Source organism: Sciurus carolinensis, chromosome 5, assembly GCF_902686445.1.
Source record: "Sciurus carolinensis chromosome 5, mSciCar1.2, whole genome shotgun sequence".
NCBI lineage: Eukaryota > Metazoa > Chordata > Mammalia > Rodentia > Sciuridae > Sciurus > Sciurus carolinensis.
Genome location: NC_062217.1, coordinates 170580363 through 170605745, shown reverse-complemented (window position 1 = coordinate 170605745; position 25383 = coordinate 170580363). Strand labels below are relative to the sequence as shown.

General features: G+C 42.7%; 2 protein-coding genes across 6 annotated transcripts in view; one reads left to right on the top strand and one right to left on the bottom strand.

Moving 5' to 3' along the window:
• Fank1 (fibronectin type III and ankyrin repeat domains 1) overlaps positions 1-3793 on the bottom strand; it is an 86519-nt gene extending 82726 nt beyond the window's left edge. The window contains exon 1 of one of the 4 annotated variants that reach the window (XR_007108732.1): positions 3509-3789. Coding sequence is in view for 2 of the 4 variants with exons in the window: in XM_047552527.1 (XP_047408483.1) it covers positions 3509-3683 (175 nt within the window). In the remaining 2 variants the exon portion in view is untranslated. Of the gene's footprint in view, positions 1-2732; positions 3123-3508 lie in introns of those variants that run through there. The other 3 variants (XM_047552527.1, XM_047552524.1, XM_047552525.1) reach the window with 3 other exon arrangements.
• Dhx32 (DEAH-box helicase 32 (putative)) overlaps positions 2874-25383 on the top strand; it is a 50191-nt gene continuing 27681 nt past the window's right edge. Inside the window, exons 1-2 of one of the 2 annotated variants that reach the window (XM_047552522.1) lie at positions 2874-3130; positions 17355-17872. In XM_047552522.1, the coding sequence (XP_047408478.1) occupies positions 17591-17872 (282 nt within the window). In that variant the 5' untranslated portion in view covers positions 2874-3130; positions 17355-17590. Of the gene's footprint in view, positions 3131-3470; positions 3913-17354; positions 17873-25383 lie in introns of those variants that run through there. The other variant, XM_047552523.1, reaches the window with a different exon arrangement.

The following is a 25383-nucleotide window of genomic DNA, read 5'->3' as shown; positions in this document are numbered from 1 at the left end:
ATGAAAATATATATATGTGTGTATATATATATGTATATATGTGTGTATGTATGCATATGTGTGTGTGAAGCTGTACTTGTAATCAAACCTGACATAATCAACATCAAATCTGTAGTTGACCTGGAGAGTTTAGGGATCAGGAGTTGGGTTTATCTCAATGTTTCACTTGACAGAGTTTTTACCAGATTGTGTATTTCTTTAGGTTTGTCTGTTTATTTACTTTGGGTTTAGATTTGGTCTAAAGAACTCCAGAGCCTTGGTATTGTCACTAAGAAGTCAGGGAAGAGATAGTATTGTTGAAAAAAACAATGTACCTTTTCCATGTTGTTTTATGCGTGGGATATCTTTCCAACAGTGAAATTAGTTTAGGAAAAGAACAAAGATGGAACAGCACAAGCCAAGTGCCCGAGTGTGCTGAGGAGTACAAGGTCAGGAACTATTTGATTCACCCTTTCCCTGAGGAATTGTTTCTAGGCTCATTGACCAACTATTATTCTGTAGAACAGCCGCAGACCATTTCCCTTTGCTTATTCCCACAGTAAAATTCGGTTCTGGGATTTGAAGAGTTTATGTTTATTGGATTTTAATGACTTAATTAATAAAGGTCATTCCTAAAAGTAATGGAAAACCAAAGCTGTGGAAATAGTATGGATGTGACGGACTCGAGGGGTAGCTCTAATATGTCCTTGGTGTTGTCCTTACATGCTTCAGCCTTAAAAGCAATTAAGGATCTTTCCTCTCCATCAATTTACTAATGCTACTTTCAACTACTATTGTAAAATGTTATTTGAAACCCCTCAATAACTAAAGGTTCTATATAAACGCAAATCTTAAAATATCATGAGGCACATATAACAATATATCGCTAATATAACAACAGTATAATTATAATTGTAAGCATATTCATGGTGCTTCCATTGTCTTTGACAGAATAAAATAACTGCAGTCTCAGGTAAAATCTAGTTGGATATAAACGATGAAGTTAAAAGGAACATTAGAGATGATTTAATCTTGTCCTTTTAAATAATTTACTGTGAATGACTTAGTAAATATTTACCCAAAATGGTGCTTATTAGACTGTGATAGAATTTCCTAAGGTAAAATGTGATTATTTGAATCACTTAAAATTAAATATGTGAAAAGAAATAAATCTAGTTATTTCTTAGGCATAAATTACTTAATAAGGGCTGGTGATGTAGCTCAGTGGTAAAGGACACCTGGGTTCAATCCCCAGTACCAAATAAATATTTCCGCCTAAAAATTCAAAGAGATGAGATACTACTGTGCGGTTCATCTCTGTATTACATTTCTTATACAATTTTACAAAGCCTTCCTGATCTGGCTCCTGTTGACTTTTCCAGCATGGCCTCCTCCCTGCATCCCTTCTCTCAACCAACCCTCCCCACCCCCGCAGTTGCAGCGCTACCAATCTCCCTACTTTGAGTTTCCAACCCCAGCATTCTCTCAGGTCTCAGGGTCTGTCTATGCACAAGAGACTTCCTCTCTCTGGAATCCCTTTCCCTCATCCTGCAAGTTGGTTTTGCTTTCTGCAGAAAGCCTTCTGTTCATCTCAGATCCCAGGGACATCAGAAGTCCTTGAGAGTCTCTGCTTAGTTTTCTTGGGATGACCAAAACTAGCATTGTCCTGTTTGTCATTCTATCCCCAGTTCTAAAGCAGAGCCGTATCATATCAGGAACTATGTATGAAAGAACGGATAGAGGCAGTGAGCACTGAAGGTTTTGAAGTTTATAGTTTGCACCTTTAAACAATAACAAAAACCTGAAGAAATAAGCCTGCTCTTTTTAAGATATTTCATTTCAAATTATTTCTTCTCCAAGGAATAATCCCGGGGACAGAAAAACGTTAACATTGCTGTATGCTAAGCTTCCTTCAGTAGGTTAGATACAAACAGAATCCAAAAAGTTACAAATGTAAGTAATACCGTATAAAAATCCTATCCACCCAAGCAACCTTAACTTCCAACTTGTCAGCTCTCTCCTCAGCAAATGAGTTAGAAAAAAGGAAAAAGTTTTTAAAACTTTCTTATTGAAAATAAATGACCCTTAAAAATGTCTCCATTCCCCCCACCAAAGAATTTTAGATTTGGCCTGAATACTTAATTGCTGTAATTGTGCAAGAAAAGATTTGGTGTTGAGAGGCGAACTGCATTCTTGTATAAAGGTTCAGGATCTTTGTAGTCTCCATATAAAACACTGTCCTTTAACAACAAAAAGGGTAATAAAACAGCTTGGGTGGAGACAAGGAAAGACCGGCATAGGGCAAAGTCCCTAAATAAAGCAATGGCTCTGCTAGAGCCGGTAACTGTGAACTGCACGCCTCTGGCCGCACCGCAGATATACTGTGGGGAAACAGAAAAGCAAAAACGTATTTGAAAAGTAAGAAAGGAGAACAACCGCGCGCGTCTGCTCGGGCGGCCGGCCCTCCTCCGGGCAGACCCGGCGCAGCGACGCGCTCCGACGCGCACCCGAGGCCCAGCCGCGCACGGTCGGCGCCCGGCCTTCGACAGCAGCGGCGGCACTTGGCGCTGAGACCCGAACCATCCCCTGAACCGCCGGCAGCGGCGGCGGGGTACCAGCGCCAGGCCTGCGCTTCGGGGAGGGCGCTGCCCTGAGCTCGGGTCCCGCGCCGCGGCCCCGCCGGCCCAGCCCTCCGCCCGCAGCGCAGGCGCCGGCCGCCCCGCGCCCTGGCCGCCCCGCCCCGCCGCCCTTACTCGGGCTCCAGGCTCAGCTGCTCTCGGGCCCCACGGGCGGAGCCCCGGCGCCGCCGCCTTCCTAACGCCTCTCCTTCGCGGCAGGCGTCGCGCGGGTTGCCCTGACAACCGGGGCTGGGGCGGGGCCAGAAGGACGGCGAGAGGGAGGGACCAAAAGCCGCGAGGGAACGCCGACCCGCGCGCGTCGCCGGGGGCACCGAGCGAAGTGGCGGCCGGGTCGCCGGCGGACGTGGCTGCCCCTGAGGCCTGGTCGCGCGGCCGCGCCTCCCCCGCTTCGCCCGCGCCTCCCCGTCGCTGTCCCAGGCCAGGCGTCGGCCGCGATCGCCCGAGCGCCGGGCGACCGGCCCCCCGCGGGAAGGCGCCGGTCCGCCCCGCTCCGGGATCGGCGGCCGCTGCAGGTAAAGGCGCGGCGCGCGGCGGGAGGGCGGACCGGGCTGCCGGCGGCGGCGCACCTGTTGCCCGCCCGCCGTTGGCCGCCGCCGCCCCGCCGCGCCCCGAGACGCCCCGCGGGCCCTGCGTGCGGGGCGGCCGGGCGGGGCCCTGCGGGCGGCGGGAGCGCGAGCACGGCCGGGTCGGCGCGCCGCCGCCCTGTCACCCGCGTCCGCCCGCGTGCGCCCGGCCTGCCCCGGGCGGGTCTGAGCGCGCCGGTCGAGCCCTCGAGTGCTGACTCAGCCCGCAGGGGTGCCGCAGACTCGGGCCGCCCGTGCCCGGGGCACTGGGCTGAAGGCTCCGGCCCGAGTGTTGCGGGGGAAGCTTTGGGGTTGTAGGAATTCTACCCGGAGAGGGGCGCGGGCCAGGAGCAGCCGGCCGGGAGGAGGAAGGAAAACCGGAGAGGGTAGAGAGGGCGAGCAGGCCTGGATTCGATGGCCCTCCGTCCGTTCCCACCGCCGCGCAGACGGTGCCAGAGGGAAAGGGAAGAGCCCCTTTGGGGTCGTGTAGGAGATGATTCATCTTTGCCACTAGGGAGATTTCTCCTCCATGGATGACAGGTTCACCAAGAAGAATTCCTTTCCACTTAACAAGGAAATCATTCAGAGATTAATTGAAGCTGAGAATATGACATTTATCATATTTCTCCAGATTAGGCTTTCCCCTCTGAAACTATATGGGGACTTTTTCCAGATTAATTGTCCAAACAAGTGATTTATTCAGAACTCATAATCTACAAGCTGAAGTACGTGTAAGTAATAACTTCAGGTTGAACACTTCATGAAGCTTAACTACTTGCTCCTGACATTTAGAGAAGGGGGGATTCGTTTTTAGACAGTATCAATGATTAGTAGTACTTCTGTATTTCATGTTCCTCAAGCTCTAATTTTCATAAGCAAAATTACCAAGCGGCCTTCTCACCCCAGATACGAACACAGTGATGCTCATTAGAAATACAACAAATTGTCAAGATAAGGATTTAAAAACATCTGGCGTTATTGACACACAAAAAAAGGTGAGGTTAAATCTTCCTTAACAGTAAAGACTAGGCGGTTGTATTTTTTGAAAAAAGAGGAAACGGCATTGTGATCTCCATGCTAAGGTAACAAGGATTCTATTTGGTAGTTACACCTGGATTTTGAGGTTGGAAAATGGGGATATGTACTACAAAGTATTTCGTTGTGGGTTAGAAGAATTATTTTACGATTCTCAAAGTTGACTTGAATGAACTCTTATTCAGCAAATGAAGGCAACTGTGAAAAGCAACATTTTTTATTTTAGGGCTTGCCGGTGCACTTATGAAAGAACAGGCTGGTTAGGAGGTGGAAGTGGAAAGAAAAAGGCACTGAAATGTCCACTGCAGGGACAATTTTCAAAATCTCTTTTTCCCTCCAGCACCTTGTACAGTGTTTGTTAATGGATAAGAGCTTTAGAGAAACAGGTTTCCATATAGAGATAAGACAAAACAATGAAATCCTATGGGGGGGGGGGGGTGTTTGCTTGTGTGAGTTTCCAGGCTCATCCCTGCATGGCTCTTCACTCCTCTGATGCTCAACTTAATGTAGCAAACTGAAGGATGTTAGCAAGGAGTAAGGAGGTAGCAGTGAAGAGACAGGGTAGCCTTTCTTTTTCTTATCTCTTGGTCATATCAGAACTCAAAAATAACTGGTGGGAAGTTAACCTAATTAAATGCAAAAGAATGACAAAAATATAGCAAAGGAATGTGTTCCTGCTGTCTTCTATCATAAATTGATACAAGTTTTTCTTTGCTTCATTGTGAGGATACTTTCTTCTCTGTTACTTTCTGAAACTCCTAGGAGTTCAGTCAAAGGTAGAAAGTTCCATTTAGGTTGTGTTTTCTCCTTGTCCCCCAAACCTGTCTTGCACTGCACTCAAATTGTTGGACTCCCAGAAATGCCTGTCTTCTTCGCCATTTCTACTCATAGTATAATCCTGCTGCAGGAACTTGTTGTCCCTCCCCCACCCTGCCTGTAAAGTCTTCCAGGATAAGGCCAGCAACGCCCACTAAAGGCACTTCTCTCCCATACTGGCGAGGCTACATAATTTATCACTTAGTTCTGTACTTCTACAGAGCTATACCGTCTTGTAGATTTTTATCTTGTTTTATACTATGAATCTTGCATCTCTGATTAGGTTAAGCCTATTTGGAGCAAGACTTTTGCATTCCTTCATTGTGTACCTGATAATTTGAGTAGGACAGTAATAGAGAGGACAAGCCTTTGGTCAAGGATGATTGTATTAATTTCTGGCCATGCTACCTTGGGAAAGGCAGGGACTTTTATTTGATCATTAGTAATGTAAAGTGGTTGTCTAATAGTCTAGTTGTGAGAATCAAAATAAATATGATTATAGATATGAATGATAGTATTGGTATATTGTAAATAAATTTTCTCATGTAAAGGATTATTATTGATTCAGTCCCAGAGCAAACCTGTATTGAGTACTCACAGTAGATAAGGTACTTCCTCAGTCCTGGGCTTGTTTTTTATAAAGGGTGAAGAGGAGATGCCCAGGTGGATTTTGTATGAGGACAGGAGGGCTTCTGAGGCAGAGGAATGGCTTGGGCAAGGGTAGGAGGAAAAGAGGGCAGCTGTTGGCAGTAGGTCATTGTGGCTGAAGCAGAGTGTTCTTCGTGTACATTAGAACAGTGTGGGAGGAAGTTAAGCTGGAGAGACAAATAGACCAAAAAGAACATAAGGGCTGTAGACTTTTTTCCTAAAGGTTATAGGCTTTGGGTCAGTGACATGATCAATTTTGAATTTGAAAAGGATCACAGATTAGTGGAAAACCAAAATTAGAGACAGGAAAAAACTGGGAGACTTTTGAGTCATTTAGTGAGGAGATGATGAGATAATCGAGGAGATGGTGATAGGAATAGGGAGCAGGGGGCCTCCGTGAGGGGCAGCATTGGCAGATTTTGGTGATAGAGGGGCTGAAAAGAGAGAGGTCAGGATGACTCCTGGTGTTGGACTTGGTGGGTTCTTCTATTTGTCTGAAACACAAAAGAAGAAATACTCTTTTTAAGGAACGTAAGAAACAGGTTAGATACTGAATTTGGTTTTGAATATGAACGTTTGCAAGTCCTGCCATTTAGATGGGGATGTCCTGTAGGCCAAGCTCAGTCTGTGAGCCTGCAACCGAAGAAAGATCTGAGACAGAGGCCATCGGATTAAACGTTGCACCATCGAAGTTTAAATGTGAGTGATTTTCTCCAGGGAAATTATATGGAATGAGAAGAGAATCAAGGATGGAACTCTGGGGTACAGACATTTCACATCAGAGGAGGGTAGCTGGTGGCAGAAAAACCCAAGGGGGCTAAAGGGGAGTAGCCATAAAAGTAAGCTGAAAACCTGGAGAGATTGATAAAAAGAGCCCCTACTCTTTTGTGTGTGTGTGTGTGCTGGAGAGTGAAGCAGGGGTACTTAACCATTGAGCCACATCCCCATCCCCTTTTACTTTTTTTTTCTTTTTCTTTTCTTTCTTTCTTTCTTTTTTTTTTTTTTTTTTTTTGAGACAGGATCTCACTTAGTTGCTAAGACTGACTTTGAACTTGTGAACCCCTGCCTTAGCCTCCCAAGTCGCAGGGTTTACAGGCTTGCGCCACCATGCCAGGCAAGAACCCCTACTCTTGAGGAGTTCCCTTAAATGATTATAGTTCATCAACTGTTTTATTAAAGCTAATGTAATAGGACTGTCCTTTACTTTGTTAACAACACAGAAGTTTTCTAATATTTATGGGTTTTCACCGCCTTCATTTAGGGGGACAATTCATATAAAATGTAACTTCAGAAGTTGACAGTAGTGATACTGCAAGCAAATACTGTGGGTTTTTCTTTCAGATGGCTAAAAGTTCGCTTAGTAAATGTCAGAGGTAAAATAAATATGTTCACTTCCTTAGGGAGTCTGGTGATACTCTCTCTCTTCTTTAGATATTAGCTTTGTTGGATCTTATTCATTTGCTCAAGTATCAAACTAAACTACATTAAATAAGCCAAGTCAGTATTTTAGCATATTGTACTAACTATACTTTTTTAAATAGTAAATTGGCTTTTAAAATGTTATGCAATCAAAAAAATCATAAAAATGTTATTGAAAAGCACTACATAGCCCATTCATTTGAACTTCTAATAAAACCTCTGACTCTCAAACTTAATTGTAGGGAGTGGTATATATATTATTATGGTACATAAACATTGACTGAACTTGGGAGGTCTTTCTATATCTAATTTAAATATTTTTAAAGTACCATTAGAATGTAGAATTCTTCAAAAATTGATTATTCAAGTTATATTTAATATGAAGCAATATCAAATTAAAAGTGAATAATTTTTCATTTGAGTGTTATTTAAAAAGCTGAGCCAGGCTGGTGGCTGGCACATGCCTATAATCCCAGTGGCTCAGGAGGCTGAGGCAGGAGAATCTTGAGTTCAAAGCCAGCTTCAGCAACTTAGCAAGGTCCTGAGCAATATGGCAAGACCCTGTCTCAAAAGAAAATATAAAAAGGGATGGGGGGGGGAGACTGGGGATATAGCTCAGTAGGTAGAGTGCTTGCCTTGCAAGCACAAGGCTGTGAGTTCAATCCCCAGTACCACCCAAAAAAAAGGGGGGGGGGGTTGGGGGGATAGGGATGTGGCTCAGTGGTTAATCACCTTTGAGTTCAGTCACCAGTACCAAAAAAAAAAAAAAGCTAATTACTTGAAATCAAAATGAGGTGATTTATTAGAGGTCCACAAATAAGGTTTTGCAAATAAATTTTGAATTTTGACCTTATGTTTTCTAGCAAGGTTTTAAATAGATGTTGAAAAACAAGTATGATGTCTTTGGGGGGAGTTTGAGCCTATTAAAACTGAGGCAAACAAAGTGGCTTTCCAAAAGTCTTGGTAATGATTAAGTCCATTGTTTCCAGTAAGGCACACCATGCTCAAAAGATACAGTAAGCTGGGCACAGTGACTCAACCCTGCAATCCCAGCCAACACAGAAGAATTACAAGTTCCAGGCCATTCCAGGTGACATAGTGAGACCCCATCTCAAAAATAAATAAATAAATAAATAAAAATAACTTGGGGTGTAGCTCAATGATAGAGCACATGTGGGCTCAATCCCCAGTACCAAAAAAAAAAAAAAAAAAAAATTTCACATATTAAATATCTGTCTAACTTTATCTGAGCAATTAGAACAGTGGTTTTTTAAATCCATCAAAAAGATTTAGAAATCTGTCTTTGGCGTGTTTTTCTGTCTTATGCTGCCTGACATCTCCCATAGTGTCAGTATTTCTTCAGCCCACGGTGGTGCAACATGACCCCAGTCTTCAGTGAGTTTGGGCAACAGCATAGTTATTGGTGAAGCCTGTGCTGTGCACATAACTAGGGTCACACTGGGACCAAACTGCCTAACTTCAGCCACTTGCTCTATCACGGACGAGCTGCTGGAAGTTGGATAAATGAGTCAAACCTCTGAAGGCTTAAATTTCCTCATTTGAAAAATGGAAATAGTAAAGTAAACCCCTCTGGGGTTTAAGAGTTTAAATGAAATAATCCATAGAAAGTACTTAATTGCTTAGCATAGCATCTGGCATGAAGGAAGCAGGGTCTAAATGCTAATCAGTAGAATTATCATCATTAGTCCAACATTAGTGGTAGTATGGAACCATGCTTCCCAGTGGTCTGCAGACCAGTGCCAGTCCACAGCCTCACTGTGAGATGGTAACTGGATGACAGCAGGCCATGTCACTAAACATTCTCTGTGTGTACTCCAACTGACATCCCCGCCCTTTGGTACCAGGGATTGAACCCAGGGGCGCTCCACCACCTGGCTCCATCCCCAGCCCTTCTCATTATTTGAGAAAGGGTCTTGCTGAGTTACACAGACTTGTCATCCCTCCTGCCTCAACCTCCAAAGTCACTGGGATTATAGGTATGTGGCTCAGCTGCCTTTTTTTAGTAACAAGCTTTCTTCACTGAAGGAATCCAGGGACTGGTTTACATTCTAATGAAACCCCTCGTCTCCCACACTGCGTTCTGAGTAGAATCTCCGTGGAATATTGAACCCAGGATCCCATTCTCCAAAAAGTAAATCCCTTTATTCTGAAGACAGTTACTGTTCACTTGTAATACCTCATTAACCTTCTCTTTTCTAAATCTTATTATGGATTATAAATATATTGCCTATTGGTTAGCAAATACTTATTGATCATATAGTCTGTGCAGAGCCCTATGTCTAATTTTGGAGGAGTTGCAGAGATGGCTCAGAAATTAATCTCACCTTCAGGAAGACTACCATAAGCCTAGGGCAAGAGGAAAATGTGAAAATATGGTTAAAGGTGTAGAGCACATGCAGTGTTTGCACTAGGGTTTTTTGTTTGTTTGTTTACTTACAGCTTTGTTTCAAAGGTCTCCTTTTGCTAAGCTGCCCCATAAAAGGACAGAATTAATAAATTTTTCAACATAGTACTATCATAATAGAATCAGCATTCATGTTAGCAAGGTAGTGTTTGAATCTCCTGGAAATCTGTGAAATTAGGAAACATCTGAATCTTTAGATAAATTATAAAATTATAAATTTTTAAGATTACTACTATGGAAGATGTATCATTTAGAATTGTTTTTAAATCACTGCTCTTTTATACAAACATGAATAATGATTTATTGCTCTGTAGAATATGAAGAAGTATTAGATATTAAAATATTTGTAAAGTTTTTCTAAAAATTATACAGATTCTTCAAACAATACACTAGTCAAATGGTGCTAAAATGAATTTGAGAATCTTAAAAAAAGAACAACCTTTCAAAAGAGAAGATAGTATGTGTGTTGTGTATTATTATATATGCCCTGTGAATTAGATCATGGGGTGTACTTGTTTTACTTCCAGTTGGAAAAATTTTTTCAATGTTAAAGTTGAGAAATGTTTAGTTTTTAGCATTTCTTCCATTTGGTGGGTCATGAAAGTGGACCTACTGGTTTCTCTTGCTGACCTACTTGGTGCACCTGCTCAAAACTACTTCCATGGTGCCATGTACCTTAAACTGCCATCGGCTCTCCTAGAACCTGGTCTCACTAAGAACTTTAAGAAAATCAAAGTTGGGTCTTGGAAAGGTTATAGCTAATGTTAAAGAAGAGTAATATAAAATTTAAGGAAAAAGGAAAGCAGTAAGAAAGAGAAACAATGATCAAGAAATAGCTTGGTGAGTTAGTCCCACGACACTTACATAAAACACAGCATTTTATCATAGCATATAGGCCTTTTGTGATCGGACCCGTCTCATATTTGAACTCATTTCGTGACAGTCTTTCTCTCCTATTATGTACCAGCCGACTTCGCTTCTTTTAGCTACCCATCTATAAGATTAAGAGCCTCTGCATGTCATGGACAAAGAATTTCCATTTTTACACCCCACCTCAGCCTTGGAGCCTTATCAGCTCCATAAGACTAAAGCCAGCCCTGCCTCTTCACACTGTGTCTTTCTGCATGGTCTCAGTGCCAGTGCACAGCAGGTCCTCAAGTATTTGTTGAATTAGTAGAGGAAAGACCTGAAAATGTAGGTATCCAGGATGAGAAAATGAGGATGAAGAAAACCTATTATATTATCAACAAACCTATGATAAAATGCAATTAGATGTTCATTTTAAAGGCATCAAATCAGCCAGGTACAGTGACACACCCTTGTAATCCCAGCTATTTGAGAGACTGAGGCAGGAGGATAACAAACTCAAGGCCAGCCTAGGCAACTTAGACCCTGTCTTGAATAAAATTCAAAAGGGCTGGGGATGTAGCCCAGTGGTAGAGCACTTGCCTACCATGTGAGAGGCCCTGGGTCCAGTCGCCAGTACACAAAAGAAGAAACAAATCCTTGAAGAGTGTAGAACGATACCTTTATTATGCATCAGCTTATAATTCTGAGCCCCACTATATGTGGGTTTAAGACTGGAAATTACCAGTGAAGAAGCTATAGCTCCAATGATAGTCAGAATAAAGATGCAGATAACTCCAAACAAACAAAATCAGGTTGGGGAAAGATAGTAAATTGTTCACATCCTTGGTGCCAGTGGGTTGGTGGCCTGAACACCAGTGCTCCCGGATCAAGTGTGGGGTGTCATGGTGTGAACAGCTGCGTTGTTATACAGTAACTCTCCTGAAGCGATGGAGGAAAAAACGACCTTAATAGACATTGAAAAGGTGTTAATTTGGGTCTTAGGATGATAATTTGGGGGAAAACCAAAAACCTATATAAATATTCCAGTTTGCAGATTGGCCCAGATTTCAGGTGATGGATATCCTCTAAGTCTAGCAAGTCCATTGTACTCATCAATGAAAGGGCATAAAAAGTCACAAAAATCTGAAAGCATAGTGAATTCCTGACAGGAGTGTTTGAACTTGGGTCTTTAGTACAAGCTGCCTTGAACTTGGAGAACTGAGAGGTGACAGAAGTATAACTGTATGCAAGACAGCCTGAGGTGGAGAGGTGAGGAAGGGAAGGTAGATGGCCTAGGGAAAGGAAAGGGATAGGATTCTGGGGAAGTTTAAAGGGCCTGGGGACTGCTGTAACATAGGGCAACTTGGAACACTTGATAAGCTATCTCCAAAGTGCCATCATTCATTCAGCAAATACTCATTAAAGCTTCGAGTGTGCCAGCATGGTGGCTTGTCATGGGCATGATGAGCAAGGGAGGCACGGACCCCCCTCACGGAGCTGCCTGCTGGTGGAGGACACCGACGATAAACAATGAGGGGGTGGATGTGCTCTGTTGGGGGGTGTTAAGGAGAACCCTGCAGCAGCTGAAGAGGGTGGGAAGTGAGTTTGGGCGGCACAGAAGTTGGTAAAGTTTAGATAGGGCAGCCAGGGAAGCCCTTGCAGGGCTGCCACAGGGTGGAAACCTTTAGAAAGTAGGGGAGCTAGCCACTGGATATCTGAGGGAGCAACACTTCAGACCCAGGAAAAGCAAGTGCCAGCTCCCCGAGTGTCCCGATGGCATAGGGCTGGAGGAGAGTGAGCTGGGCAGCCCGCTGTTGCCAGCTGGGCGAGGGGCAGTGGGTCCAGATCACACAGGGCCCCTTGACTCCATGGAGGATTTGGGGTTTTCCTGGGGGCGAGGTGAGATGGGAGGCTGTTGGATATTTTCACATTGACTTTTAGCAGGATTGCTGCTATGCGGGGAATGAACTGAAAGGGGCTGAAGGTGGAGATAGGGAAGGAAGCCATTGCAGTAATCCAGGTGAGAAGATGGAGCTCAGACCCAGCGTTCACAGTAGAGGTTATGGGTTCCTTGGTATTTTGTAAAGGTAGAGCTGATGTGATGGGGTGTGTTAGTTTTTTTATTGCTTCTGTAATGAATTACCATGAGTTTGGTAATAAAATTTATTGTCTTTTAGTTCTTTAGGTTAAAAGTCTTCAGTGTGGACCACTATTAAACTTTGAGTATTTGAGGTGGCTTATAATAAAATAAATACAAGCTGGGTGTGGTGGCACATGCTTCTAATCCCAGTGGCTTGGGAGCCTGAGGCAGGAGGTTCAAAGTCAGCCTCCACAACTCAGTGAGACCCTGTCTCTAAATAAAATACAAAGTAGGGCTGGGGATGTGGCTCAGTGATCGAGTGCCCCTGAGTTCAATTCCTGGTACCAAAAAAATAATAATAATAGTAAAATTAATAAAAAGAATACAGAAATAATGCAACTGTAACAATGGTCTACTTTGTGCTTTGAGTATAGCTCTTGCTGCTCTGTCACTGCGACTAAAAAATAAATAAGAAAATAAATAAATAAAAATTTTTTTAAAAGTCTTCAGTAAACTAAAATCAAGGTGTCGGGGGGCTATGTCTTTTCTGGAGACCTGAGGAAAATCCCTTTCTTGCCCCTAGGGCTTCCTAGACTATCCTGGTCTTGAGGTCCTTATTCACATTCTTTGCCATGCAAAGAACAGATTCACACATTGCAGAGATTAGGACATGTTTGGGGGCCATTACTCCGCCTACCACATCAGTTGAAACTCAAATGTGGGATCTGAAATTTAAAAAATTTAGGATAACTTTAAATATTTGGACCTGAGCAACTGAAAGAATTGATAAACTGAGATGGCGGTAGGAACAGATTTGTGGCTTTGGGGTGGATGTTGGGAGCTCAGTTTCAGACATGCAGAGTTTGAAATGCCCTTTAAATATCCAAGCAGAAGATAATGGATGAGTAGTTGAGTACAGGAGACTCGAGTTTAGGGGTGTGAATCTTGACATAAAATGGAAGGTGGGTGAGATCGCTGAGGATTTGATAGGTGTGAAGAATCCATTTGTATTGAATTGAACACAGAGAAAAAATGCAGAAGAGCTGTATGTTAGTCAGTTCTTCATCACTGTGACCAAAATACCTGACCAGACCAACTTAAAAGGGGAAAATCTTATTTGGGACTCACGGTTTCAGTGGTCTCAGTCCACAGAGAGCTGACTCCATTTCCCTGGGTCCCAGATGAGGCAGCACATCATGGTAGAAGGACGTGGAGTTAGGAAGGGCACAGGGAAGAGGCACCCTTCCAGGACACACCCCTAGTGACCCACCTCCTCCAGTCATGCCCCACCCTCCTCCAGTTACCACCCAGTCCGTCACACTAGGATGGACTGATTAGGTTACAGCTTTCCCGATTCAATCATTTCACCTCCAAACATTCCTGTATTAACACAGGAGCTTTTGGGGATACCTCTTATCTAAACTCTTAACAAGGTACATCAAACCATAAAACATAAAATGTTATTCTGGGTCAATTTTACAATCTTGTTTCACTTAATCCCTTGAAAATTTCATCCTTCCTTTTCTATGAACTATATTTCCAGAATTATCCAACGTATATAAATGACTAAGACATGTTTTCATCTGGAATCAACTTCTGATTCCATTTTATTGAGGTTGTCTGCTAATTAGATGTGTGTTTTCATGGATGTCCATTTAAGAGTTCTAATAGATTCACTTCAGAGGGTAGTCACTGACAAACTGTAGTTCATGTAGCATACACGCAGGATAGCTTTGAAAAGGAGTGAATGCCAGTCTTTTAGATTTAAAAGTCTTATAGTGGAATCTTTATACTGGTAACAGAACAGTTTTCATTGAATTTGGGTGATATATAGCCTACCATATTTGTTTTTCCTTCTTTAGCTTGGCACTATTCAATTTGCCAAAGCAGGACATGGACCTCTTGTACATTTTTAATTACCTCCCAGGGGGAAAAAAAAAAAAAAAAAACATTTAGCCTGACTCAGTCCATATGCAGGACTAGTGGAGAGAGGTGTGGGAATATCAGTGGAGTTGGTGGGCCCAGAACTCAGCCTCCGTGGGTCTCAACCACTCCCCCTTCCAAATCTAGAACCCAAATGGCATAGCAACAAAAAGTTCCTCAAACTGGGTGAAGTATGTTCCAGAGTCTATGAACTTGATATTTTGCACCTCAGACTCATTGAATTCCATATAGGGCCCTTTGTGGACTTAACCTTTACAGATACATCTGCCAATAAACCTGTGATGTCTGTTGTGCCTGTGAGTGGGGCAGGCTAGAAGAGCCGAGAAGAGCCTCCCTAGGAAGGCAGGCTGACCACAGGGTGGCACGGGCACTGAAGCCCTGACAGGAGGGGCTCTGGGGACTTGGTTTTGCCCCTGTTTACTTCAGGGAAATCTGAGGACATCCTCCTGTTATGGAAACTGTTGTAATGGTGACCCAGCAGCATGAGGAAAAATTTGAAATTTGCCTGTACTTTCTTTAGAAGGTAGAAGTTTGGTTGTCTGCTGCTGCAGGACAGACTACCCTGAAATGTAGTAGCTTACAATGAAAGTGACCACCCAGTCACTTGCATCATCTCTTACACTCCTTCATGTTGAGTGGGCTCCCAAGGGCACCTTTTCCACTTAGTCTGGCGGTGACTGGGGTTACAGTCATCTGGAGATCAATGCAGCATCTTCGGCAGCTCACTCACCTGGTGGGAGTCTGGGCTGACTGTCAACTGCTGTGGCTTGGGCATCTCAGAGTGACAGCTGGTTGCAAAATAGAGTGTTCCAAGCGTGGAGTGCCTTGGAAGTGATTGCGCATCACGGCATTCTTCTGGTCCTGGTGAGTCACAGGGCCAGCTCAGGTTCTAGGCAAGAGGAAATCACTCCACCTCTCCACTGGAGCAGTGGTAAGGAATTGGTGGCCATTGTTACTTCCACCGTGTTAGTACAGTGGGGATAAAATGTGTAACCAAGGGCTAGGTGAGCCTCTGGTCTCTAGAAAGAGGCCTTTTTAGAAACTGTGCCTGTTCCCTGAAGGTCACTGCTTTATATGACTTTATTATAATTACACGATTATTATTATTATCATTTTTTATTTTTTTGGTACTGGGGATTGAACTCAGAGGCACTCGACCACTGAGCCACATCTCCACCCGTATTTTGTATTTTATTTAGAGACAGGGTCTCACCGAGTTGCTTAGTGCCTTGCCATTACTGAGGCTGGCTTTGAACTCCTGATGCTTCTGCCTCAGCCTCTTGAGCTGCTGGAATTACAGGTGTGCACCACCATGCCCAGCTAATTATAGGATTATTATACTGAGGGAGTTTTATAGAAACATTTGGTAAAAATAAAAATAATCAATGTTTTTTTTTTTTTTTTTAAGGCAGTCATGGATTGTAAGAGCAGTTTAATTTACATGTAGTATGAAAATCCTTGGAAGGGATTCTAATTAGAACAAAAAAAAATTGAATATAATACTAAGTTTTCACTTGTCTTGGCAGTAGAATGTTCTGGTTCTTGGATACCTTCTTGGAGTTCACTTGTCCTGGGATGTGAAGCCACAGGTTTTCTAAAGCTGGTCTGTGTCTCACACCACAGCGGGCAGCAAGATCTGAAGTGAAGCCATGTGCAGTGTTTGGGTTACATGCCATTGTAATTCCATTTTAATTGTGAAACTGTCTTTCAGAATGAATTCTTAAGAACTCTGCCTGCATAGAGCTAAAAAGTCCTTCTCCTCTGGTTCTTAGTTTCTCCCTCTCAACTTGCTCATGTGTGAGGTTATGAAAGTTCTACCTGGCTCTCGCTCTCACCCCTTTACCCTTGTGTGTCAGGGGGTCGGGGGGCTAGTTTATTGATCTGAGCCTCAGAGTCAAATGCTCCCTGAGTAACTGTTCCCTGGAGCCCCACTTGGCCAACACGAGGGCCTTTCTTAGCCCTAGGGACTAACTAACTAGTCCTTTAAGCCCACTGACTCTAAGGCCACTTGGGTGCTGTGAAGAGAGTAATTAAATGAAAGCATATATTGAACTGTGTTTTACAGTTTGTTCTTTTTTTCTTGAGTTTTTGGTCTTTAATTTTTACCTGATTAATGTGAGAAGGGACTTTCCCCCCAGCAATGCTGGTTGGATTTTTTTCCTTTTTTAACCACTAGCATCTGAAGGAGGAAAGACCACTTGCCTGACGTTGGGGCATTTTTTTTTTTTTTTTTCTGTGCATCTTACCCTTTCTTAGGTAATTTCTCTTCTTTATTTGAATTAGAGGGTGTCCTTTGTTAACTCTTGGATCTGACATGTTGAGTGAAGATCTAGTAATCTCAAGAAACATGTAGGAGATTTCAATTTAATTAAACAAAAGACTTACTAGCAAAGGCTGGCTATAACCACACATGGAAAGAAAAAATACGTTCACATCCCTCACTTTACTTTCCCCAAACTGGCACAAACAAAAGTAAAATGGAAAGTTTTTTAACCGCCTTTCTTTAAACTAGAGGTTTTTTGAATAATAAGAGACTTCTGGAAGCCCACATCAGGGGAACGCTCACCAGGCCTTCACAGCTTTCCCTTTTTATGGTCGGGTGTCTCTTTTGTCATGGGATTAGGTCACCCAGTGATTGATCAGCCTCACAATTACAACCTCAGCCCCACTGGTAGCTTTCCATTCGCAGTGAGGGAGAGGCAGCGGCCTGTGACAGTTGGGGCAGAGAGCACCAGGCCTACTGTGGGATCATTTTCCAAACTGGCCGTGGAGAAGTTGCAGCCCACTAACCTGTAAGAGCCACCTGAAATCATTCGTGGTCCTTTAGCAAGTGGCAGAAATGACAGACGGTAGCCAGTGAGCTCAAGAAATCTTGCTTTTTGTTTGAATGCCTGTACTTTTTAACTTCTCGTATAGTAGGCCTGATTTTGCATTCTTTTTCGCGTGTTTATTTTCAGCCTGGCTTCTTGATGGTCATTGAACATGTGAAGCGCACTGAAGCAGCAGCACAGCGGGTCCACAGCAAGAGGAACAGGCGCCCAGTCTTGAAGGATTTCCCTTGCCAGAAACTGCAACTGAGATAAGACTAGGCTATCCCGGTGTGTGTGAGTAGGCTTTCAAACCCTTTGCAATGGGTTACTGATAGGAGAGGCTCCGTCGTGGCGTCAGCCTCCTGAGCTCATCGGTGGACAAGATGGAAGAGGGAGAACTGGAATGTCTGAACTCCGCCTCGGAAAAGCGCTATTTTCCTGAATCCCTAGATTCTAGCGATGGGGATGAGGAAGGGGCCCTGGCCTGTGAGGACTTGGAACTGAACCCTTTTGATGGATTGCCGTATTCATCACGTTACTATAAACTTCTGAAAGAAAGAGAAGAGCTTCCAATATGGAAAGAAAAATACTCCTTCATGGAGAATCTGCTTCAAAATCAAATTGTGATCATTTCAGGAGATGCTAAATGTGGCAAGAGCTCTCAGGTGAGTGACCTCTACAAAAACAATTTGGTTTAGGTGTTGGGTGTTTTATTATTTAATTATATGCCACAGCTAAACAAAAAAGCATCAGCAATTCAGATGTCATAATTAAGTCAACTTATTTTATTTATGACAGCTGAATAACAGTTAATACTTATATGGAAATCAATTGTGTTTAGTGTGCCACTGAATTATCTCTAGAATAACCCATTCAAACTATCTTATTTTGCATGCTATATTTTAAAAAACATAGTAGGTGTTATCTGCCCGCCAGGCATTTGGGGGTTAACTGCTACATGCATGTGCCCAGGGTTCTGATAATCAAAATATGTGGTCGTGCTGGTTGGTGAAGCTGGCTAAGATCCAAGGCCCTGGAAGTTCTTATTTTCATGACTGTAAGGAATAATTGAGATTAGGGTTATTAAAAGATAAACTTTGTGATACTAAAATTTTCAAGAGTTTACTTGAGCCAAGGAGGACTTATGGATTGGGCAGCACTTGGAACCAGAAGAGCGGACTCTGCTGCAGCAGGGCGGGCATTGAGTTCTGCAGGCCACCCTGCAAGTGAGACAGAAGGAAGGCTTTGCAGAGCTGCTCCCGGGCCTGCATTTCTCGAAATAGCAATACAGCAGAGTGGCATATTTTGGGTGGTATGTTCCGGCCTCCCATGGTCATGTTAGGATGGTTTGTTCTCAGTCCAAAAGTTGGAGTGTTTATGAATCTTTCCTGTCCAGGTTCTCCTATTGTAGTGGAACTTTGAGTTTCGACTGAAGCGAGATCTGCCCTTCACTCTTAAATTTTAGATTTTTATAATGAAAGAATTAGAATAGAACACAAAGAGCATCTGATAGAACCCAAGTCATTTTTCAGATCACAAAACTGTAGCTGAGAAGGAGTTGATAATTGGCCTGTCTGAGGTCATGTGGCTTTCTGAATTGGGATGGAAAGAAAACTCTCCACTCTGCAGAGTCACTTCCAAGTTGTTTGTGACCTCTGGCACTTTCTTGTTTTTAATATATTTAGGAGAGGAAGGTGGGAAGTAGGTGTTTTTAATCTGGTTTATAACTACCAGTATCAAGGGTAATTATGATTTGTTGTTTTTGTGATGAAGTATTGTTATAACGAATGATTTTAGTTCACCACAGAAGCTAATTGTCATTAGGGTTCAGTTTCAAGTCTTTAATAGAACTAAATGAGTATAATTTTCCTGGTTTCTGTGAAGAAATGACAAGTTTACATTATTTTTTTTTTTTTTTTTTTTTTGCGGTGCTGGGGATTGAACCCAGGGCCTTGTACTTGCAAGGCAAGCACTCTACCAACTGAGCTATCTCCCCAGCCCAAGTTTAATTTTTTTTTAAGTTTTACATTGCAGTGATTTCAGTCCCATTTTTCATATTTTATTCACCAGGATTTCTCAAGTATAATATTTTACCATAGGTGATTTATTATTCTCTCCCTCCCCTGCACTGTTCCACACATACACACACATTTTTATTCTGAAGCTTTAAGAGTAAGTTGATCACACAATGCCCTGGGTCATCAAATACTTCCGCAAGTGCTAAAAAACAGTCCACAGTCACCATGTAATTACCTAAACAGGGAGTGTACTGCTGATATCTCATTATTATCTAATTTCTAGACATTCACATTTACTCAATTCCACCAATGGGGGGAATTATAAATTTATTAAAAATTTTTCTAGTTCAAAAATCCAATCCAAAATTATGTTGTATTTCCATGTCATTTAAAAATTTTCCTTGGATCTATAACAGCACCTCGGCCTCTCCTTGTCCTTCATGACCTTGACATTTTTGAAGAGCACAAGTGAGATCTTCAGTGGAACTTCCCCTGTTTGAATGGTCTGGTGTGTCCTCAGAGTTGGATTCAGGCTCTGCCTTCATGGCAGGAAGACCACAGAAGTGCCCTAATGACCCCTCTCTCAGAGTGTCCTGTCAGGAGGCATAACGTGGCTTCTTCCCAGGCTGGTGATGTTAGATCTGATCATTTGGCGAGTGCTGCCCGCCTGATTCTTCACTGTAGGGTGACTGTTGCCCCCTCCCTTAGTAGCTCTGCACTTGGAGACCGCGGTGAGGTGCGCCTCCTGTCGTCCACGTGCTATGATGCGCCTTAGTTCAAAGGCTGCACTGGTGGTCGCCACATGATGATTTTTCTAATTTCAGCATCCCTTCTGTATTTATTATTTAGAATTCGCCAGCTTTCTCTTGTCATTTATTCAGTTATTTATGTCAGTGCAGACTCTTATTTTATTCTATTGATTATAGTTCATTACAAAACCCATTATTTTTGTCACTCGGATTGTCCCTGATGTGCCCAGTAGGAACATCAAAGTCACTTCTGTGTCCTTGACTCATCTGAATAATTCTGAGTGCTTCTTTGCTTCTTGGCGCAGTAAGATGTTCCAGGCTCATCCAGGCTACCCCTGTGCCAGCCTAGGCCATGGCCATTCTCAAGGAGACCGGTTCCTTTTAGTAGCAAGTTGCATTTCGAACCAAGACCTGGGCACTAGCTCTGCCCATTGGCGTTGGTTTGTCATTTCTTCAAGGCCCTCTGTCCTGCCTGTCTGTCTGTCTGTCATAGATCATACTTCCTGGTGGAGCCTCCCATACCAGTTCAGCACCTCAGGGCTGAACTGTAACATCTGAATTATGACATCTGAATTGCTGATACTTTTTTGTTTAGCTGTGGCATATAATTAAATAATAAAAATTGCCGTATTTTTTGTAACTCCCTTCTCCCCAAGAAATCTGGCTCTCATTATTTACAATTTTTTATTTACTTGTTTAATCTTAGAATACTTAGTTTCAGAATTGTTAACCCACATGACAGTTTTTAAAATTTCCACATATACTCTTTGGGTTTACTCTTAGAATTTGTGATCTTTAAGAGAAGTAATTGTTTCTATTTTGGAATACATTAATACCTAGCCATGATTTCTCCTGTTATTTTTAACTTCCCAGTCACTTCAATAAATCATGCCTGCTTTCTGTTAAGTGGGAAGGCAGTGTGTATTTCAGGTTCAGAGTAATCAAAATCGTACTCAAATGATGAGAAATGGATTTTTTTTTCCAGAGGTTCAAGACTATTTTCTTGTTCCTCACAGTTTAAAAGACTTTCAAATAAAAACCTGTCTTTAGAGCCAACCCTTCCAAAGATCCTAAAAATTCCATCTTTGTTTGGCCAGATGCTATGGAGGCTATTTTGTGACTGCCCTGGGGAGAAAGAGGACAGTTTCTTGTCTGTTTATAGAGCCTCTCCCTATTCCATTTTTTGGGGCAAGCTTGTGAAAGAACTTGAAAGAAAGTGAAACATTTTTAGAACTCTCTATTTTGCTTGCTTTTCCTCTAACTTGTCCTGAAATTCCCCACAAATCAATGGGTCAGTGAAGTGAATAAGCATGAAATATCTAAGATTTAACCTAAGAAGCTGGGAGGCAGAGAACATCTCCACCTTGCTGACTAGGCGAACTCGCCCGTCATTTTCTGCTGGTAGATTGTACCTGTATTCACCCAAAATCAAGATGTGTGTGAATTATGATTCCCAGGGATGTGTGACTTTGATTCAGAAGGCCCCACCGCTCTGTGGAGAGCTTCTGCTGGGCAGGATGAGGCACCTTAGGCACGGGCACTCTGCAGAGACCCTCTTGAAGGGAGTCATACCTCTGGGGAGTTGGTGGTTCTCAGGGTTTTGTTTACCTTGTAAATTCTGTGCTTCTGGTACTGAAATACAAGTGAGTGATTGAGACCTTGGCACTTGCCACAGAACTGGGGGTCCTAGTGACACCAAGAGAAGAAAGCAGAGAGGAATCTGGCCTCATGGACAGACTAGTAATTTAAAAATAAGGCTTGGGGGCCTTTGGGACTAGGATGTGTTAAACCCAGCAGTAGTAGTATCCTGTCCCACAGCGTCTCTTTTCTCACTTCCTTTATTCTTACTTAGCCATTTTGCCCTAGATGGGGTGAACCAGGGAGGGCAGAGGTCCTAAACAGTATGGCTCACACAGACATCCTCCTGCACACATCAGTGACAAGACCATGCTTGCTCCTTGTTACTGCTGATGTGCTCTGGTTCTCCTTTGGAGCTGGCTGCAGATTCTTAGCAGGAAATCTGCAGCCAACCCAAGGACCCTGGATCCTGCCTCACCAGGATGCATGCTGCTCAGAGTCAGGAATGGAGCACCTTTGCTTCACTTTCTGAATTTGTACAATTGAAGATGACAAAGCCCAAGTGTGGATTGGGTTTGGTCCCCCAGAGGTGGTCTCTGGCCTTCTGTCACAGCAGCAGATTGGCCTGAGTCCTAGCCATTTCCCTTCAGGCAGGAGGTGCAAGGCTGGGATGCACATTTTGGTCTTTGCTTAACACTAATTGCCCGCCTTGTGGGCCCCAGAGTGAGTTGGGACATGGGCTTTGGGGCTCTGGCCTGAACACACTTGGCATATCATACATTATAGGAAACTGCATCTAGAAAATGAATTGAGAAATCATTAGACAAGCTCAGAAAGAAAATTATTAAAGTATTGCTTTCTAGTTGGGGAGAGTTTCTAGACCCAATATATAAACTTAGGCGTTGTTTATCACCAAACTCCCAAGTAAGTTGCTTTATAGATAAGTTCTTTTTTTCATATGTTAAAGGAGCAATTTCCTATTTTTATCACCACATTGCACAACTTTTGTTAAATGATCAGGGCCATTTAAGTCACAAAGTGGCCCAGGATTCTCTGAAGACAACTAAAGCCAAATGCTTTGTGGAGAGACACAGCTCGCAAACCTTCCTAGTTCCCATAGAGTCAACTTGGTGACCAGCCTGTCCAGGATAATGCTTTCTGATGGGGAATGTCCTTGAGACCTCTATCTAGTAGGTAATTCAGTGGTAAGAAGGGGAAGGTGTTCTTGGGGACAGTGGAAAAGCTGCAGAGTAGTTAGTTACTCAGAGGAGAATCGCAGTCAGGGCAAGGAGCACACCCACCAACAGGCACCCTATTTATTATGGTGCAGAGAATTCCAGGGCTCCTTAGAGGGTTGTTCTCTCAGTGTCCCTTGAAAGTAGAAATGGCCAAATTTCCAGCATTTGCTGCTTCATAACTTTTTCAGCCAGTATTTGGGGTGTGCTGAGGAATCAAACTTCAGAATGCACCTTTGCTTTCCTAGAGTGATTCCAAGACGTGCCAGAGTGCAGGAGTTTTAATGCAGAGGCCAACTAGCTCTGCGTCCCTTCCTGTTCTGTTCAGAGATGACCTTTCCATTTGCATTTGTATTGCTTACTGTTACTACCCACAAAAAGTTGTCACCAAAAGCAGAGTCGCGTCTTATGCAGTCAGAACCACAGTCGAGTGTGCTCTCTGTAATGAGTCGTAATTTCTATGCAGCTAGGAACTTGGCCACTCAATGTGTGGGCTCAACCTTGCCCTAGAAATTATCTGACATATGGAAGGACTTCCTATTTTATTTTCTTGAGTAAAAATGAGGAGATTGGCCTACATGGCTTCCAGAGGTTCCTTTTAGCTCTGAAATTCTGGGATTGCCATGCCTGTGTCTAGCTCTAACCTCGCTAGGCCTGCTTCTCAGTTGACCTCAGGACAACTCCACCTAATGTCTCTCCTGGTTACTTATTCAGGGACCTTCACATGACCATCTTCCCGACGATCCCAAAGTCTATCTCCTTTCCCTACCAACTCCTTACTCCCTTCGAAAGAACTTAGTATTATTTTGCTTCACTCATTCATTTTATTTTACTTTCCAATTTCCAGTTGTTGCTAATTATGCCATTACTCTGGTGTTTTAAGTTAGAAACCATAGAATATTTTCTTCCTCTGCCTAATTAGTGGGTCTTATTCTCTAATGCTTAGTCCCGAGCCCAGCCTTTCTCTGCCTTCTTTTCAGTTATTATGTCTTCATCATCCATCCAAATATCTATTTTCCCCACGATGTGTCAGGTCCTCTTTTAAATATTGGGGACAAATATGAGTCATACATGTTCAGTTTTAGGGATCTTCCAGTCTAGTGGGAAGACAAAGGTTCAAAAAATGATTTTAATGCAGTTTTTCACATGAATGTTATTTGAAGTCTGGGCTAGGGACCCTAGAGAGTGGACCCTTACATGAAGGAAATCAATTTAAAAACTAAGGATTTGACTAGGACAAATATATTCGCTAAGGAAGAAGGGAGACAAAATATCATGTGAATTCTCAGGTTGGTGATTGTGAAACAATTCTAGACAGACTATAGAATCATATAATTTTAAAATATATCTGGAAAGTATAAGTAAGTAATTTGTTCAATTATCATACATTTATTGAGCACTGGAATAGTTTGGTGACCAAGACAGACAGATCTCTGCTCTCAGAGTTCATAGTGTAGTTGGGGAGTTAGGGAGTGGTGGCTCTGCCTGGTCAGGAAAAACACCAGGGATCTCACACCTAGGGGTAGGGGCGCGTGGAGCTCAGGCCTGAGGACAGTTCACATCCATTCAACACGTTCCTCCCGAGGCGAGGAAGCTGAAGCTGAGGAGAGCCATGCTTGACGTGATCTGGCAAGCCAGGCCTACGCTGGCTTTGGCCCTCAGGTGCTGTGTGATTTCCTGGATCTCACCTTGATTCCAGGTTTCCCAAGCACAGCATCTTAAACTTGCTTCTTTCATAGAACAAAACAGACACTGAGTAAGTGATTACTGGTAGTTCAGCCTGCTGACGAGGCTGACACCTGTCTTCAGATGGAGGGAGTGCAGGCCTTCTTTTCAAGGCAAGTGGGTGCCTGCCACACTCACGCATCTCGAAATGACTAACATTTTCAAATTACAGTCAGGATTAAACTCTAAGAATTCCATGATGAGGCTAGCAAATAGCAGACCTCAGGTCATCAAAAATTCTGCAACTTTCAGATGCCTTAGATCTATTTAAAAACACTCTTGGAATGATTTTTTAAATACATTTAAGAAGGCAAATTTATGGACAATATGTTAAGATTGCAGCTTATACATTCAGTTCTTTCTGCTATAACAATTCTTACACAACTTAACTTGATAAAAGGTAAAAATATTTTCTAAGCAGCCTTGCTTTCCAAATCTATATGGGTTGGTTGGTTATCTCCCCAACCCCTTGTATTTAGATAATAAATTAGATAACAAATTACCAGAATATTTTCATTTTCATACCAGAGAAATTTTAAGTTGGTTTACTTGGATATTTATTATGATCATTTAAACTTAAATGTAAATGCTTTGAGTCACTGTTTTTCATTTAGATGCTATTTAATATTTACATTGCTTAAAACATAATAGCAGATGCCAGAAGCTGTATTTTTGATGAGCCTTTCTTATTACCAGAAGAAAATAATAATCTGTAAATATGTTAACCTTTCAGAAATAGCTTAGATTAAGAATTTTTTTTTTCATTTTTCTCCTTATTTATATTTATCTTTCTTTGGGAGTCAAACAGTTTCAATTTCCCCACTGACTCTGGAATATTCTTCATTTGGTGACGGTGCATAATTCAGTTTGG